The 18,812-nt window shown below is 41.8% G+C and overlaps 1 protein-coding gene across 1 annotated transcript in view; it reads left to right on the top strand.

Annotated features, from left to right (window-relative positions):
* Positions 1-17,684: 17,684 nt before the first annotated feature.
* LOC115160282 (NMDA receptor synaptonuclear signaling and neuronal migration factor-like) overlaps positions 17,685-18,812 on the top strand; it is a 58,123-nt gene continuing 56,995 nt past the window's right edge. The window contains exon 1 of the mRNA XM_029710644.1: positions 17,685-18,025. Coding sequence (XP_029566504.1) covers positions 17,955-18,025 — 71 coding nt within the window. The 5' untranslated portion in view covers positions 17,685-17,954. The remainder of the gene's footprint in view (positions 18,026-18,812) is intronic.

The following is an 18,812-nucleotide window of genomic DNA, read 5'->3' as shown; positions in this document are numbered from 1 at the left end:
TAGATACATTTTGGGGGGAAATACATGAAATATTAGAAATTGGCCAAATAAGGTATTTTTTTTATTGATTTCAAAATGTATTTAAATACATGTGAAAATATACTGCTCAAAAAAATAAAGGGAACACTAAAATAACAGATCCTAGATCTGAATGAATGAAATAATCTTATTAAATACTTTTTTCTTTACATAGTTGAATGTGCTGACAACAAAATCACACAAAAATAATCAATGGAAATCCAATTTATCAAACCATGGAGGTCTGGATTTGGAGTCACACTCAAAATTAAAGTAGAAAACCACACTACAGGCTGATCCAACTTTGATGTAATGTCCTTAAAACAAGTCAAAATGAGGCTCAGTAGTGTGTGTGGCCTCCACCTGCCTGTATGACCTCCCTACAACGCCTGGGCATGCTCCTGATGAGGTGGCGGATGGTCTCCTGAGGGATCTCCTCCCAGACCTGGACTAAAGCATCCGCCAACTCCTGGACAGTCTGTGGTGCAACGTGGCGTTGGTGGATGGAGCGAGACATGATGTCCCAGATGTGCTCAATTGGATTCAGGTCTGGGGAACGGGCGGGCCAGTCCATAGCATCAATGCCTTCCTCATGCAGGAACTGCTGACACACTCCAGCCACATGAGGTCTAGCATTGTCTTGCATTAGGAGGAACCCAGGGCCAACCGCACCAGCATATGGTCTCACAAGGGGTCTGAGGATCTCATCTCGGTACCTAATGGCAGTCAGGCTACCTCTGGCGAGCACATGGAGGGCTGTGCGGACCCCCAAAGAAATGCCACCCCACACCATGACTGACCCACCGCCAAACCGGTCATGCTGGAGGATGTTGCAGGCAGCAGAACGTTCTCCACGGCGTCTCCAGACTCTGTCACATCTGTCACGTGCTCAGTGTGAACCTGCTTTCATCTGTGAAGAGCACAGGGCGCCAGTGGCGAATTTGCCAATCTTGGTGTTCTCTGGCAAATGCCAAACGTCCTGCACGGTGTTGGGCTGTAAGCATAACCCCCACCTGTGGACGTCGGGCCCTCATACCACCCTCATGGAGTCTGTTTCTGACCGTTTGAGCAGACACATGCACATTTGTGGCCTGCTGGAGGTCATTTTGCAGGGCTCTGGCAGTGCTCCTCCTTGCACAAAGGCAGAGGTAGCGGTCCTGCTGCTGGGTTGTTGCCCTCCTACGGCCTCCTCCACGTCTCCTGATGTACTGGCCTGTCTCCTGGTAGCGCCTCCATGCTCTGGACACTACGCTGACAGACACAGCAAACCTTCTTGCCACAGCTCGCATTGATGTGCCATCCTGGATGAGCTGCACTACCTGAGCCACTTGTGTGGGTTGTAGACTCCGTCTCATGCTACCACTAGAGTGAAAGCACCGCCAGCATTCAAAAGTGACCAAAACATCAGCCAGGAAGGATAGGAACTGAGAAGTGGTCTGTGGTCACCACCTGCAGAACCACTCCTTTATTGGGGGTGTCTTGCTAATTGCCTATAATTTCCACCTGTTGTCTATTCCATTTGCACAACAGCATGTGAAATTTATTGTCAATCAGTGTTGCTTCCTAATTGGACAGTTTGATTTCACAGAAGTGTGATTGACTTGGAGTTACATTGTGTTGTTTAAGTGTTCCCTTTATTTTTTTGAGCAGTGTATATATACATGTTAAATACATTGCATAATATATGTTCGAATGTATTTATAAAAGTATGTAAAACATTTTTTTTGCAATATTACTTTAGTGCCTTGTTGCAAACAGGATGCATGTTTTGAAATATTTGTATTCTGCAGAGGCTTCCTTTTTTTCACTCTGTCAATTAGGTTAGTCACAACAAAATTTAGAATAAGTCAAGGGGTGTCAATATTTTCTGCATTTAAATGTATTTGTTAAAAATATATATTTTTTAAATAAAATGTATGGCAAATATAAAATATTGGCCAAATCATATTGTAAAGAAATGGTGAATGTTTTAACAATTCCACTTTAGTAGGCTCTTTGGTATCACATGCTCTTATGTCAGTCTCATTAAGACTGCAGAACACATAACACATTAACTGGTGTCACAATCAAGCCAAAAAGTAAGACAAGCCCCCAACAAGCTCGCGTGCGCGAGCGTTGCAAAATATATTTAGAAATCTATGTTATTCAATTATTGCACCCACACTGCTTGTGCGCGCCAACGAGCGTCTGCGTTGCCAAAGGCTAAAATAGAAATTAGTTATATTTCTGACGCGAATCGCGCTTTTAGTCCTGCCTCTCCCATCTCCTCATTGGTTTATAGAAGCAGGTACCCACGTGCCATCTCCTCATTGGTTATACCCACGTGGGTGACTGAAAGACGAATGAGGTCAGTGGCGGTAATGCACCTAATTTATGAAAGGTGCCAATCGCAAGAGAAGAAAATGCCTGGAAGGAAGAGAGATGACTCGAAACGATTCGGTTGACCGTTTTATGTGTGGATTAATTATCAGAGTAGAGGACCTTGTGTATTTCAGGTAAAATAACAACTCTATGTTTATATCCCAGGACAAATTAGCTAGCAATAGCAAGCTAGCTACATAGGACAAATTAGCTAGCAAGCTAACTAGCTAAATTGCCATAAATGTTCAATGCTTTTCGACCTGTCCCCAAATTAATATAATTGGTTCAGAGTTTGTTTTGATATTTTAACCTGCGTGTCGTGATCATGTTTGGTGTGGGGGGACAAAATAAATGTATGCACAATGGCGCATGCACGCAGCCGGTTTGGGTTCCGTGTAATGTGTACTGGGTCGTTCCACGTAATGAGTGTATTTTGTGTCCCTTTGATATACTAAGTAGAAAAGCCTGCTATATGATATGAAGTGCAGTTTAATATATACCACATGAAGAATTTAATCAATCGGATTTTCAATATGAATAAAAACTTGCTAAAGTGCCAAAATGCAGCATTTTGACATGCACCCTCTGTGACTTCTAGGAATATTTTTATCTCACTAAACTCAATATTTAAGGTCAACACTGTTACATGAACTGAACTCTCGTTTTAATATGGTGAAACTATTCCTTTTAAAATATTTCTTTCAAAATAAACATGAGTCTAGTAGTCAAATCATAGTGTAGAAGTAGATGAGCTGTTTCTACTCTTTTTGGCAATTTCCGTGTGTTTTGTGGTGAAAACTGAGCGAGTTGAGCATAACACGTCAACCCTGTTACCCATAGATAGACAGGCTAGACATTTTTTAACAGTTCAACAATTTTTGTAAATCTTGCATTCAATTGCGCATCCCCACTGCACACAAGAAGCTTCCATTCCCCCTGTCTCAAGGGATCATGGATGATTTAACTAGTAATTACCAGTTGGAGTGTCATTCAAGTGGATTTTCCCCAGATGTGGTAAATTCTCACTTCCCACCTAGTTACAAACGCACCATAACACTGCTAACCATCCACTGTAGCCATATAATACCACTCATAGACTTTTAAATTATTTAATTAGGCTGAAGAGAAAACTTGTTTTTTAAGAAGTTGAACATGTGCTCTTTATCTCAGTGTTAAAATTAGGTGAAATCAAAGTTGTTGTTTTTTACTCATCATCACAGTTTAAAATCACTGCCAAAGTTTTGGCTTTGTGGCCCAAAAAAGTATCTCCATTGACCAATATGTAAATAATAATTTAAGTAGCTGAATTAGGAACCACTTTAGCCACTCTGTAGACTTGATTTCATAGCCATGCATTTCTGGAATATTGTCAGGCATTACATGCAATTTTAGTAAAGATGCAAATGTATTTACATGTATCTGAAATACATTTTACATGACATTAAATGTATTTAAATGTATAATTTTTTTCGTATGGAAAGGGTGAGTTAAAACTTTTGCTATGTAAACAGGTGTGTATGTCTTGGTGAAGTGAACCAAAGTTCCTCTATACAGTTTTTGTGTTAATGATGTCACCTCTATTTTCATGTATGCTCATATATGCACAGTGTCATAATTGTCTAGAAAACACATACACACAGACATAAACACAGTTTTAGAACGCTATCTGTTCTATTGAGAGATCGTATTCGATATGAGACAGAATTTAATTGTGTGTGTGATGTTATAGACAGTAGATGGGAGAAAGGCTTATTTGGTACAATGTGTGTCAATGGGAGGTGGTCATGAGTAACTATGGTAGCTAAAGATTCAATCAGCCCTTCTACCTGGCCTAGCCATACATCCAGTGTACGTCCCAAATGGCAACCTATTACCTATCTAATGCACTGCTTTTGACCAGGGCCCTATAGTCTCTGACATATCCTCAAAATATAAGGAATAGGGTGCCATTTGGAACGTAGCCCCAGTGAGTAACAGCTGATATTGTCCTGCAGGGCCTCTCCATTACTGGACCTGACACATCCACGTAACTGAACCCCTCCAAGCCCAGCCACTAATCCACACATACACACAGGTATTGATAGGTGTTGTGCTGTTAATAATCTCAGGGTCTGTGTGTGAATGTGTGTGTTTCTGCCTGCCTACGTGGTGCGCTGCGCCAGTGTCTGTCACTTGATTTTGAGGCGCGGAGAAGACAGAGTGGGAATACGAGTGTTGGGGCGAGGAGAAGTCTGAGTGGGGATATGAATGTTTGACCTTACCTCAAGGAGCTTAGCCTCTACCCTGAGTTTTATCCTGTTTAAAGCAAATCCCTATTCAAAGGGATCTTAATTCTACAGTATGTGATAAAAATACAGGTTGTATCCAAAATGGCACCCTATTGTACCCTACTTCTGACCAGAGCCCTATGGGCTGTGCTCAAAAGTAGGCCATTATATAGGGATACAGACAAAGACAGAGTTCCAGCTCGCGTGGTGAGTAGAACTCAGGTTCAGGAGGTGAATCCTGGGCTTTGTCAGTGCTCAGCGTGGCTGTGGGCTTTGCTCTCTCATCATGAGAAGCAATTTAGACCACCCTCATCATCTCCAGGACCTCCAACCCATCCACCACTGTCACACTGGAGAATATCACAGGGAGGCGGAAGGACAGGGGTTGTCATGACTGTCCACGAGAATCCAAATGGGTCAGATCAGGTTTGCAATGAATAACTTCAATCAGATCCCCTCTCACCCTAGAGAGGGAAGTAAAGAACTAGTGGGGGTCAACAAATCCCACCCTGTTGTAAATCAAGGGAGAAGATTCAACTGTGCGCTCTCATGATTCACCAAAGGAATGTGCTTGTTTCAACAGACTTTTTCCTGCTGAAACTCTAACATGTCCAAAAGCGAATACTGGAACAATACTTCTAACATAGAACGTGGGGAATGGTCAGAGGCAATCTATAGAGCACTAATGTCATTTTGTTTGTTATTTTGTGATGACGTTAAAAATGTTATAAAGGAAATACTGTAACTTGGAAAGTATACCCACTACATATATGAAGTTTACATACTCCGTGTTGTGCATATAAAATGAAAAATTATGAAAGTGTTTTTGTTAAGAGAGGGATGTGATTTGATAAGCTATAAGAGATAATTGTTTTACCTAACTTTGCACAGTGAGTCGTTACCGCCTGGAGTGAGGTCAGGGAGCGTGTCAGCCTGCCATCTCCTCATTGGTTATACCCACGTGGGTGACTGAAAGACGAATGAGGTCAGTGGCGGTAATGCACCTAATTTATGAAAGGTGCCAATCGCAAGAGAAGAAAATGCCTGGAAGGAAGAGAGATGACTCGAAACGATTCGGTTGACCGTTTTATGTGTGGATTAATTATCAGAGTAGAGGACCTTGTGTATTTCAGGTAAAATAACAACTCTATGTTTATATCCCAGGACAAATTAGCTAGCAATAGCAAGCTAGCTACATAGGACAAATTAGCTAGCAAGCTAACTAGCTAAATTGCCATAAATGTTCAATGCTTTTCGACCTGTCCCCAAATTAATATAATTGGTTCAGAGTTTGTTTTGATATTTTAACCTGCGTGTCGTGATCATGTTTGGTGTGGGGGGACAAAATAAATGTATGCACAATGGCGCATGCACGCAGCCGGTTTGGGTTCCGTGTAATGTGTACTGGGTCGTTCCACGTAATGAGTGTATTTTGTGTCCCTTTGATATACTAAGTAGAAAAGCCTGCTATATGATATGAAGTGCAGTTTAATATATACCACATGAAGAATTTAATCAATCGGATTTTCAATATGAATAAAAACTTGCTAAAGTGCCAAAATGCAGCATTTTGACATGCACCCTCTGTGACTTCTAGGAATATTTTTATCTCACTAAACTCAATATTTAAGGTCAACACTGTTACATGAACTGAACTCTCGTTTTAATATGGTGAAACTATTCCTTTTAAAATATTTCTTTCAAAATAAACATGAGTCTAGTAGTCAAATCATAGTGTAGAAGTAGATGAGCTGTTTCTACTCTTTTTGGCAATTTCCGTGTGTTTTGTGGTGAAAACTGAGCGAGTTGAGCATAACACGTCAACCCTGTTACCCATAGATAGACAGGCTAGACATTTTTTAACAGTTCAACAATTTTTGTAAATCTTGCATTCAATTGCGCATCCCCACTGCACACAAGAAGCTTCCATTCCCCCTGTCTCAAGGGATCATGGATGATTTAACTAGTAATTACCAGTTGGAGTGTCATTCAAGTGGATTTTCCCCAGATGTGGTAAATTCTCACTTCCCACCTAGTTACAAACGCACCATAACACTGCTAACCATCCACTGTAGCCATATAATACCACTCATAGACTTTTAAATTATTTAATTAGGCTGAAGAGAAAACTTGTTTTTTAAGAAGTTGAACATGTGCTCTTTATCTCAGTGTTAAAATTAGGTGAAATCAAAGTTGTTGTTTTTTACTCATCATCACAGTTTAAAATCACTGCCAAAGTTTTGGCTTTGTGGCCCAAAAAAGTATCTCCATTGACCAATATGTAAATAATAATTTAAGTAGCTGAATTAGGAACCACTTTAGCCACTCTGTAGACTTGATTTCATAGCCATGCATTTCTGGAATATTGTCAGGCATTACATGCAATTTTAGTAAAGATGCAAATGTATTTACATGTATCTGAAATACATTTTACATGACATTAAATGTATTTAAATGTATAATTTTTTTCGTATGGAAAGGGTGAGTTAAAACTTTTGCTATGTAAACAGGTGTGTATGTCTTGGTGAAGTGAACCAAAGTTCCTCTATACAGTTTTTGTGTTAATGATGTCACCTCTATTTTCATGTATGCTCATATATGCACAGTGTCATAATTGTCTAGAAAACACATACACACAGACATAAACACAGTTTTAGAACGCTATCTGTTCTATTGAGAGATCGTATTCGATATGAGACAGAATTTAATTGTGTGTGTGATGTTATAGACAGTAGATGGGAGAAAGGCTTATTTGGTACAATGTGTGTCAATGGGAGGTGGTCATGAGTAACTATGGTAGCTAAAGATTCAATCAGCCCTTCTACCTGGCCTAGCCATACATCCAGTGTACGTCCCAAATGGCAACCTATTACCTATCTAATGCACTGCTTTTGACCAGGGCCCTATAGTCTCTGACATATCCTCAAAATATAAGGAATAGGGTGCCATTTGGAACGTAGCCCCAGTGAGTAACAGCTGATATTGTCCTGCAGGGCCTCTCCATTACTGGACCTGACACATCCACGTAACTGAACCCCTCCAAGCCCAGCCACTAATCCACACATACACACAGGTATTGATAGGTGTTGTGCTGTTAATAATCTCAGGGTCTGTGTGTGAATGTGTGTGTTTCTGCCTGCCTACGTGGTGCGCTGCGCCAGTGTCTGTCACTTGATTTTGAGGCGCGGAGAAGACAGAGTGGGAATACGAGTGTTGGGGCGAGGAGAAGTCTGAGTGGGGATATGAATGTTTGACCTTACCTCAAGGAGCTTAGCCTCTACCCTGAGTTTTATCCTGTTTAAAGCAAATCCCTATTCAAAGGGATCTTAATTCTACAGTATGTGATAAAAATACAGGTTGTATCCAAAATGGCACCCTATTGTACCCTACTTCTGACCAGAGCCCTATGGGCTGTGCTCAAAAGTAGGCCATTATATAGGGATACAGACAAAGACAGAGTTCCAGCTCGCGTGGTGAGTAGAACTCAGGTTCAGGAGGTGAATCCTGGGCTTTGTCAGTGCTCAGCGTGGCTGTGGGCTTTGCTCTCTCATCATGAGAAGCAATTTAGACCACCCTCATCATCTCCAGGACCTCCAACCCATCCACCACTGTCACACTGGAGAATATCACAGGGAGGCGGAAGGACAGGGGTTGTCATGACTGTCCACGAGAATCCAAATGGGTCAGATCAGGTTTGCAATGAATAACTTCAATCAGATCCCCTCTCACCCTAGAGAGGGAAGTAAAGAACTAGTGGGGGTCAACAAATCCCACCCTGTTGTAAATCAAGGGAGAAGATTCAACTGTGCGCTCTCATGATTCACCAAAGGAATGTGCTTGTTTCAACAGACTTTTTCCTGCTGAAACTCTAACATGTCCAAAAGCGAATACTGGAACAATACTTCTAACATAGAACGTGGGGAATGGTCAGAGGCAATCTATAGAGCACTAATGTCATTTTGTTTGTTATTTTGTGATGACGTTAAAAATGTTATAAAGGAAATACTGTAACTTGGAAAGTATACCCACTACATATATGAAGTTTACATACTCCGTGTTGTGCATATAAAATGAAAAATTATGAAAGTGTTTTTGTTAAGAGAGGGATGTGATTTGATAAGCTATAAGAGATAATTGTTTTACCTAACTTTGCACAGTGAGTCGTTACCGCCTGGAGTGAGGTCAGGGAGCGTGTCAGCCTGCCGGAACCACCCCTTTTGAGTAAAATGTATAAATGATGGGTTAAGAAAAAAACACATCAGACCAGAAAGACGTGAAGCTACAGCTGCAGGTTTACAGTGGTTTGAAGTTTTTACTTTTAATCTCAACACGAGGTGGAGACGATAAACTCATCTCCAGGATGATCACTAGTATGGCTGATTAGCTGTCCTAAGTAAAGTATCTTCGAAAGCGAATTTAAGTAGCACTATCCTGTTACTCTGCTCAAACTATCGATACGGCTGGGTAGCCTATCTTCAAAGAAGAGTGAATGGAAGGAAAGTCAACTCTGTAGTTCTGTTCAGGACTACCCATCAAGTCACCGGATACCGGACAACCACAAAGAAGGACAACAGTAGAAGACTTGTTGGAACCATTTCGGACAATCAGAGCCTTACAAGCGTGCCGCGAAAAGGCCAAACCCCCTTTCCAAGGCTGCCCTGTTCACCGAGAGATCACCAGCAAACCCAGGCATTTCACATAAATACATTCATGATTTCTTACTCAAAGCAGGCGGCGGTTCGTGTGCAAAGTATATGGTTACTGTAGGTGAGAGTAGTTTCTGAATGTACCAATACTAAGTGTCTCTGTCTCTCTCTCTCTCCCTCTCCATCTCTTTTGTAATAAGCAGCCATGTTGTTGTCATTCCGCTAGGGACCTGTTTTCAGCGTATTAAGTCTACTGTCAATAACCGGTGCAAAGTGTGTATGTTTATCCTGTGTTCCCATTTAATTAGCTAGTAAATAAATAATTAAACCAATTTGTGTAGTACTGAATCATAAGTAAGACTTGGGTTTTTGCAGATGCAAGGAAGTTACGACTGTTCAGAATGATGAAAGATATAAGGTTATGATTAATAAATTGACTGTTTATAGATGTGATAAATAAAGACCTTTCCGAGTGTAATTCGGGAGATGGTAACTCTTTAAAGAACCGCTCTCATGGTGCCCCAGATCCTAATGAGTCAATTGTTACATGATTAATTTAATCGGGTAACAATTAAACATAGTTAGTTAATTAGATAAATAACAGTCTTCAGATGAATGTTAAAGTCAAGTAATGACAGGGGCGAGAGGGGGATTCCTGTTAACCCACCCAGATTTACAATTATCTGCCCACCACCTTGGCATTCTGCGTAAGAGCATGACAGATTTAGGAGAGGGGGATAGGACTGCTGGGTGGAGGGTGTAGAGGGGCCGTAGGGGGATGACTCACCCAGAAGAAGGAAATGGGGCTGGGGTAGGATTGGCCTGGTCAGTGGCAGTGTTTAGCCTTCTAATGAGGTGGCTGTCCATGAGTCATAAATAAATTAACCTGTCTGTCCCAATGTGGGAATCGCATTCTGGCACCACATCACGACACGGCTGAATGGGGCATGTGAACAGCGGGCACACCACACACTCCTTCATCTATAAAATACCTTTCACCCCTTTAAGCATTTCTCTATTCCCTATCTTTCTTTCCACCTGTTCATCTCTCCCTCTTTCTCCACCTGTCTCGATTTCAGTCGGTCCCATTGAGATAGTTAGAGGTTGGCAATTTACTACCACCTGCAGTTATGGAATGTTTGCTCACAAGTATAATTCATAGGCTGATCCCTCCTGATAACCTGGATGGAATTAAGCCATAGGAAGTCCCACCCAATTGACTACTTCAAAATAGTTACAGTCCTAAATGGCACTGCCCATGCTAAAATGGGCTTTTGGGCAGTAGAATCCTCTATCTATCTCTATGATTGGTCGCTCTCTCCCTCTTTCACTTCCAGTTATCCTCTCTTTTGATCTCGTTCTTTTATTCTGTTCTTTTTCCATGTCTTGGGTTCAACTATCTTGTCCTAATTGTGGCTCAGTAGTTCAGTAGGATTGTACTCTGCTAACCTCTCTATGAGCCAAAGCCTGATCCACAGTTCCACATGGTCAGGTCAGCTGAGGCTATGGCAGGCCTATCTATCGTTGATGAGTAGGTCACCCCAGCATTAGTATTCATCATAAAGTACATCACAGTTAAATGATATCCACCTGAAAGAAGACATCTCCATCCCAATCCAAATCCAATGACAAAATCAAAATAAACTACTGACTGACACATTCAATTAAATCAAAAGCTTGTTGGGATGACATTAACATAATTGCCAATTATTTGCTTATGCAAATCAAACGGTTCATTGGGGTTATTGGCAGCTTGTCTGACTCAGTTGGTAGGGTAAATATCAGAAGGTTGACATCTGGTCCAGCCCAGAGAAAGACAGAGCACTGAGAGACATTGTGATACTGGCAGATTATGCTGCATAAAACCACATCAGCGCTTCTAGATGTGCTCATAGCAGTTGATTATCTACAGTATGCCTGGGCACTGTAATTACATTCACAGCAGCCTTATTACAGTGAGATTGATGCCATGGCTAGGCCATGCTATCAGGGGAAGTGGATGAAAGGCTGTTGGCTGACCTGGTTTAGCTGTTTGTTTTCTCTAGCAGCTTTGGCACGATGGAGAGGAGAGCAGGCATAGCCAGGGAGACGAGATCAGCCAACCAGCCCGGTCTCCTCTACATTCACCAATGCCTTCTCATATTACAGAATACAGATGGAAAGTGTGTGTGTGTGCACGTGCGTGCTTCCATGTGTGTTTCTGCATGTCATTCCCTTATACTTTTGACTGTTGATTGAGGAAGTAGAGCAAACATACTTGAACAGATGACAGGCCAACTGAAAGCATAGAATTCTGGCTCCATACACACACATACAGTGCATTCGGAAAGTATTCAGACCCCTTCTATTTTTCTACATTTTGTTACGTTACAGCCTTATTCTAAAATGGATTAAATAAAAAAAAGCCACATCAATCTACACACAATACCCCATAATGACAAAATGAAAACAGGTTTTTAGACATTTTAGCAAATTTGTGAAAAATAAAAAAAACAGAAATACCTTATTTACATAAGTATTCAGACCCTTTGCTATGAGACTCGAAATTAAGCTCAGGTGCATCCTGTTTCCATTGATCATCCTTGAGATGTTTCTACAACTTCATTGCAGTCCACGTGTTAAATTCAATTGATTGGACATGATTTGGAAAGGCACCCACCTGTCTATATAAGGTCCCACAGTTGACAGTGCATATCAGAACAAAAACCAAACCATGAGGTCCAAAATAATTATCCGTAGAGTTCAGAGAGGATTGTGTCAAGGCACAGATCTGGGGAAGGGTACCAAAACATTTCTGCAGAATTGAAAGTCCTCAAGAACAAAGTGGCCTCCATCACTCTAAAATGGAAGAAGTTTGGAACCACCAAGATTCTTCCTAGAGCTGGCCACCTGTCCAAACTGAGCAATTCGGGAAGAAAGGCCTTGGTCAGGGAGGTGACCAATAACCCAATGGTCACTCTGACAGAGCTCCAGAGTTCCTCTGTGGAGATGGTAGAACCTTCCAGAAGGACAGCCATCTCTGCAGCACTCCATCAATCAGGCCTTTATGGTAGAGTGGCAAGACGGACGCCACTCCTCAGTAAAAGGCACATGACAGCCGACTTGGAGTTTGTCAAAAGGCACCTAAAGGACACTCAGACCATGAGAAACAAGATTCTCTGGTCTAATGAAACCAAGATTGAACTCTTTGGCCTGAATACCAAGTGTAACATCTGGAGGAAACCTGGCACCATCTCTACGGTGAAGCATGGTGGTGGCAGCATCATGCTGTGGGGATGTTTTTCAGCGGCAGGGACTGGGAGACTAGTCAGGATAGTTAGAGATCCTTTATGAAAACCTGCTCTAGATTACTCAGGACCTCACACTGAGGCAAAGGTTCACCTTCCAACAGGACAATGACCCTAAGCACACAGCCAAGACAACCCAGGATGCGGGACAAGTCTCTGTCCTTGAGTGGCCCAGTCAGAGCCCAGACTTGAACCAGATCGAACATCTCTGGAGAGACCTGAAAATAGCTGTGCAGCAACGCTCCCCATCCAACCTGACCGAGCGTGAGAGGATCTGCAGAGAATAATGGGAGAAACTCCCCAAATACAGGTGTGCCAAGCTTGTAGCGTCATACCCAAGAAGACTCGAGGCTGTAATCGCTGCCAAAGGTGCTTTAACAACGTAATGAGTAAAGGGTCTGAATACTTATGTAAATGTGATATTTGTGTTGTGTATTTTTTTTATACATTTGCAAAAATGTGTGTGTGTTTTTTTTTGCTTTGTCATTATGGGGTATTGTGTGTAAATTGATGAAGAAAAAAAACGATTTAATCAATTTCAGAATAAGGCTGCAACGTAACAAAATGGGGGAAAAGTCCAGGGGTCTGAATACTTTCCGAATGCACTGTATACACACGCACAAAATCACTTTCTCACTCCCTGCCCGCCAATTGCACTATCCATCATGTCTGAGAAAATCTTCCCTCCTTGGGCACACTTCGTTTTTATCTCATCTCTCCTTTCCTGTAATTTTACCTGCTGCCATCTATCTCCTCTGGCCACCCCCTCTCTCTTTTTCCTGTCAGGTGATCTCTGCCCTCTGAGAGAAATACATCCATAGTTTTCTATATCTTGGTGAAGAACCATTTAACGACATTCTACCTCATTTATGTTGATTTAGATATCTTCATTTGCATCCTTTATTTCTTTCTTTGTGATATTTCTTATAAGAAAAAATAGCAGAACAGAGGAATTGAACAATAAACAAAACCAGACTAGCCATCAACAAGGTAGACATATATCCTGTTTCTCTCCAACACTCCCACAGGACCACAGAGATTTCAACTCTAACTTATGCTGGTAAACGTGGCAGTTCATAATTAATGTCACACTCTCTGGCAAATGCTTCTGTACGCCACAGTCTGTCCTTTGAGTCTTTTTCTCAGTCTTTTCTAATTCCATCCAGCTCTTTATTACCTTCATTTCAAAAATACCCTCTTTTACAACTCCTGCTGATACTGTCCTAATATGAGCATGTACTCTTCAGAGACTGCCCTAATATGTCAACCACACTCTTCAGACTGTCTTAATATGTAAACTATACTCTTCAGAGACTGTCCTAATATGTAAACCATACTCTTCAGAGACTGTCCTAATATTTAAACCATACTCTTCAGAGACTGTCCTAATATGTAAACCATACTCTTCAGAGACTGTCCTAATATGTAAACCATACTCTTCAGAGACTGTCCTAATATGTAAACCATGCTCTTCAGAGACTGTCCTAATATGTAAACCATACTCTTCAGGGACTGTCCTAATATGTAAATCATACTCTTCAGGGACTGTCCTAATATGTAAACCATACTCTTCAGGGACTGTCCTAATATGTAAACCATACTCTTCAGGGACTGTCCTAATATGTAAACCATACTCTTCAGAGACTGTCCTAATATGTAAACCATACTCTTCAGAGACTGCCCTAATATGTAAACCATACTCTTCAGAGTGTCCTAATATGTAAACCATACTCTTCAGAGACTGTCCTAATATGTAAACCATACTCTTCAGAGACTGTCCTAATATGTAAACCATACTCTTCAGAGACTGCCCTAATATGTAAACCATACTCTTCAGGGACTGTCCTAATATGTAAACCATACTCTTCAGAGACTGTCCTAATATGTAAACCATACTCTTCAGAGACTGTCCTAATATGTAAACCATACTCTTCAGAGACTGCCCTAATATGTAAACCATACTCTTCAGAGACTGTCCTAATATGTAAAGCATACTCTTCAGAGACTGTCCTAATATGTAAACCATACTCTTCAGAGACTGTCCTAATATGTAAACCATACTCTTCAGGGACTGTCCTAATATGTAAACCATACTCTTCAGGGACTGTCCTAATATGTAAATCATACTCTTCAGGGACTGTCCTAATATGTAAACCATACTCTTCAGGGACTGTCCTAATATGTAAACCATACTCTTCAGGGACTGTCCTAATATGTAAACCATACTCTTCAGAGACTGTCCTAATATGTAAACCATACTCTTCAGAGACTGCCCTAATATGTAAACCATACTCTTCAGAGTGTCCTAATATGTAAACCATACTCTTCAGAGACTGTCCTAATATGTAAACCATACTCTTCAGAGACTGTCCTAATATGTAAACCATACTCTTCAGGGACTGTCCTAATATGTAAACCATACTCTTCAGAGACTGTCCTAATATATAAACCATACTCTTCAGAGACTGTCCTAATATGTAAACCATACTCTTCAGAGACTGCCCTAATATGTAAACCATACTCTTCAGAGACTGTCCTAATATGTAAATCATACTCTTCAGAGACTGTCCTAATATGTAAACCATACTCTTCAGAGACTGTCCTAATATGTAAACCATACTCTTCAGGGACTGTCCTAATATGTAAACCATACTCTTCAGAGACTGTCCTAATATGTAAACCATACTCTTCAGAGACTGTCCTAATATGTCAACCATACTCTTCAGGGACTGTCCTAATATGTAAACCATACTCTTCAGAGACTGTCCTAATATGTAAACCATACTCTTCAGAGACTGTCATAATATGTAAACCATACTCTTCAGGGACTGTCCTAATATGGACACAATACTCTTTAGAGGATTGCTTTGTTAGCAACTAAAGGACAATAACCTTAATGTGCATGAGCAGCTCCTCTGGGTGAAATAGAGCGGTGGCGCTCTGGTGCTCCTAACCTATTACAACTGTCAGGAGATCAAGGTTGTCCTTGTTCAGTCCTGTGGGACTCTCATGCCACTGTCTGTCTGAACACCATGTGGCAGGCATGCACTGACAGTAGAGTAGCTATCAACATGCACTTACAGTAGAGTAGCTATCAGACCTGTGTGTATTGTTTCAGCACTACGGAGAGCGACAACTTTTCTCCTAGTATTACGTTTGGACTTTGATGTTTCAGGACCATGGAAAGAGCTGCACATGTTCTCCTAGTGGAACACCTGAACTGATGTTTCAGGACCACGGAGAGAAAAACATATTTTCTCCTGGTGGTACATCTGATCTGATGTTTCGGGACAGCAGAGAGCGACATACATTCTTTCCCCAAGTCAATTAGATCTGTTGTTTCAGCACCATGGAGAGTGACACACCATATAGCCAAGTAGGGCTGTCTGGATTTTGTTGGGAAATTGTCTTATACTTTCTTTCTTCCAGTCTCACAGAATTTGATCCATTAAAGAAATGCGTCTGCTCTTTCTTTTCAGGACCACGGAGAGCGACATATGATTTCTTACTGGCAATGAGATCATCTCAGCTCTCCCAAATCTAATTAAAATGGATGGTTGAGAGCAAGATTTTCCCCATAATTTCTGATCATGTTAGATCTGAGATCACCTTGGCTGAAGGAGGAAGGATGGATGTCATTTCGAAGTACTCAATGGGGCAGAGTAAAGTGAGAGCGACACTCCAGCCTTGCACTAGGCTGGTAGAACTACTCGACACAGACTCCAATATTGATCAGCAATTGCTTCAGTCAAACACTGAGTGGTTTTGGGGCCAAAGGCTATACATATACCTCTGGCAGACACATACATGTCTGCTTTTAGTGAAAGGTCTGGTGTTGGGTCAATGGTTGAGGCCAATACAGTAACCGTCTCCTCTTTTCCTTTTCTCACATCTTTCTTTTCTTTCCTCCATTTGTTCTGTCTTCCACCCCCCCCCCCCCCCCACACACACACACACACACACACACACACGCTATCCATTTTTAGACTGTCTTTCCCCTTCATTCATATCTCCTATTTCCTCCCTCATCAGCTGCTCCTCTCCTCTCTCTAGTGTGTGGAGCCACCTGTCCTCTCTTCATTCATATCTCCTATTTCCTCCCTCATCAGCTGCTCCTCTCCTCTCTCTAGTGTGTGGAGCCACACTGTCCTCTCTTCATTCATATCTCCTATTTCCTCCCTCATCAGCTGCTCCTCTCCTCTCTTTAGTGTGTGGAGCCACACTGTCCTCTCTTCATTCATATCTCCTATTTCCTCCCTCATCAGCTGCTCCTCTCCTCTCTCTAGTGTGTGGAGCCACCTGTCCTCTCTTCATTCATCCCTCCGTTTCCGCCTTCATCTGCAGTCGGTCCACAGTCGGCCAGGCTCCTCACAGCTGCCTCACATTATTTACTGCCTAACTGCCTTCAGAGCACACCGATCTGTGGTGCCTTGATCGATTGATTTCTATCCCTTTTGTCTCAGTGGGAGTGTGTGTGAATGCATGTGTGTGTGTGTGTGTGTGTGTGTGTGTGTGTGTGTGTGTGTGTGTGTGTGTGTGTGTGTGTGTGTGTGTGTAACAATGACTGAAAAAGATTCAATCAACTCCCAAGGACGTCCAGTGCCTTCATGTGTTTTGCTAGCAGGTTGATTTGTGGATTGATTGATTGATTGATTCGTTTTCGAAGGCTGATGGCACATTACTTGCTGCTTTGTCTGGTGGCTATGTTTGCTGTGTCTGCCAGTGGAGTGTGTGTTTAGACAACCACAATTCCCCAGTGTATCCTTCCCTGTGGGTTAACAATTTGTATGTCATGTCAATCTCTCACTTTGTGCTAGCTAGAAAGCCACTCAACTAAGAACCAAAACATATACTTACAGGACTTGTGCACACCTTATATCTTGACTTTAGACACCTTAGAATTGACAACTCCTTACATGGCTCTGCTCAGTTTCCTGTCTACTGCCGCCACCCCTGCCCCTCCTGTACACACACACACACACACACACACACCTGATGATGATGACAAGCAGGAGTCCAACCCCCTCCCATCCCATTTTCTCTGGTTTTGATCAATGAAGAGCGAGAGAAAGAGGGAGAGGGAGAAAGAGGGAAAAAGAGAGAGAGCTCTGTTGGTGCTTGTCTGGGTATTCTTTCAGTACTGGGTTACCTCACACAGGCACTCTTTCGACACAGTAGGGAGAAGAGGCGCTGAATCTAATTTTCTTTCTGAGAGAGCGCTCTGCAGACCTGAAAACACAAAGATTCCTGCCGTAGTGGAATGCATGTGTCTTTCCTGGATTTCCTTTAACGTTCTAGTGTTTTCTCGCCGAATTTCTCCATCCTTGGTTTTTCTGGAATGAGCTGTTTCCTGCCTGCGTCGTTTCCATGCCAGCATGGGAACTGTCGTGTCTAAAAGGAAGAATTTAAGAAACGATGCGATATCTTCCGTGGCAGCAAAAGTTAGGTGAGTGTCCTGCCCGCTTTCCCGATCGACCACCCACCAACAGACTCGTCTATCAGTATTGCCGTTCTACTGTAGCAGAGATCTGCTATGCTACCAAGTTACTGAACATAGTGTGACATAATAGTGACATTTAGGATAACCAACGAATTTGTGTAATTGCGCGTTTATAAACGCCCCAATCTATTGATGGTGGGTCCTCCAGAATTCTTCCACGTAATATCGTCCGTGCAGGACAGGTAGGCTACAGCTTATATCCATCGTGGAGCAACATCAACCCGTCGCTGCGTCTGCAGCTTGCTCGACATGACTTGGTTGCACAAATAGCGTGGAAGAATCACACAATTTACCGCTTTTGATGCCCAAAGTTGTTTTTGTTCTTAACATTGACGCAAGCAAGTCTCCAAGTGTGCATCATGACCGCGAATATTTCACTGATCCTGAAGAGCTGTGTGGTGCAGTGCAATTTAAATGTTCTGTCCGGATCTTGTTTACAGACAAAAGTTACATTACCACTATAGCATAACCTCTTGAAGGTAGCCTATTGGTAATTGCAAAAGATGGCAACATCGCCTAACCCATTTAGGTTACTGTAGCATATGTGTCCCACTGCACTGGTGACATGTTTCTACAAATATATGCTCCAACTGGAGGGATTAGATAATATGAAGGACACTTACCATTTACCGATATCTTTATAGAGAAACAATATTTTAACATATTGCACAAATTGGATTTGTAACATATCACACAAATTGCAAAATGCGTATAATACGAATTCATTTTCCTA

This window comes from Salmo trutta, chromosome 23, assembly GCF_901001165.1.
Source record: "Salmo trutta chromosome 23, fSalTru1.1, whole genome shotgun sequence".
Classification (NCBI taxonomy): Eukaryota; Metazoa; Chordata; class Actinopteri; order Salmoniformes; family Salmonidae; genus Salmo; species Salmo trutta.
This window is presented reverse-complemented; position numbering and strand designations above follow the sequence as displayed.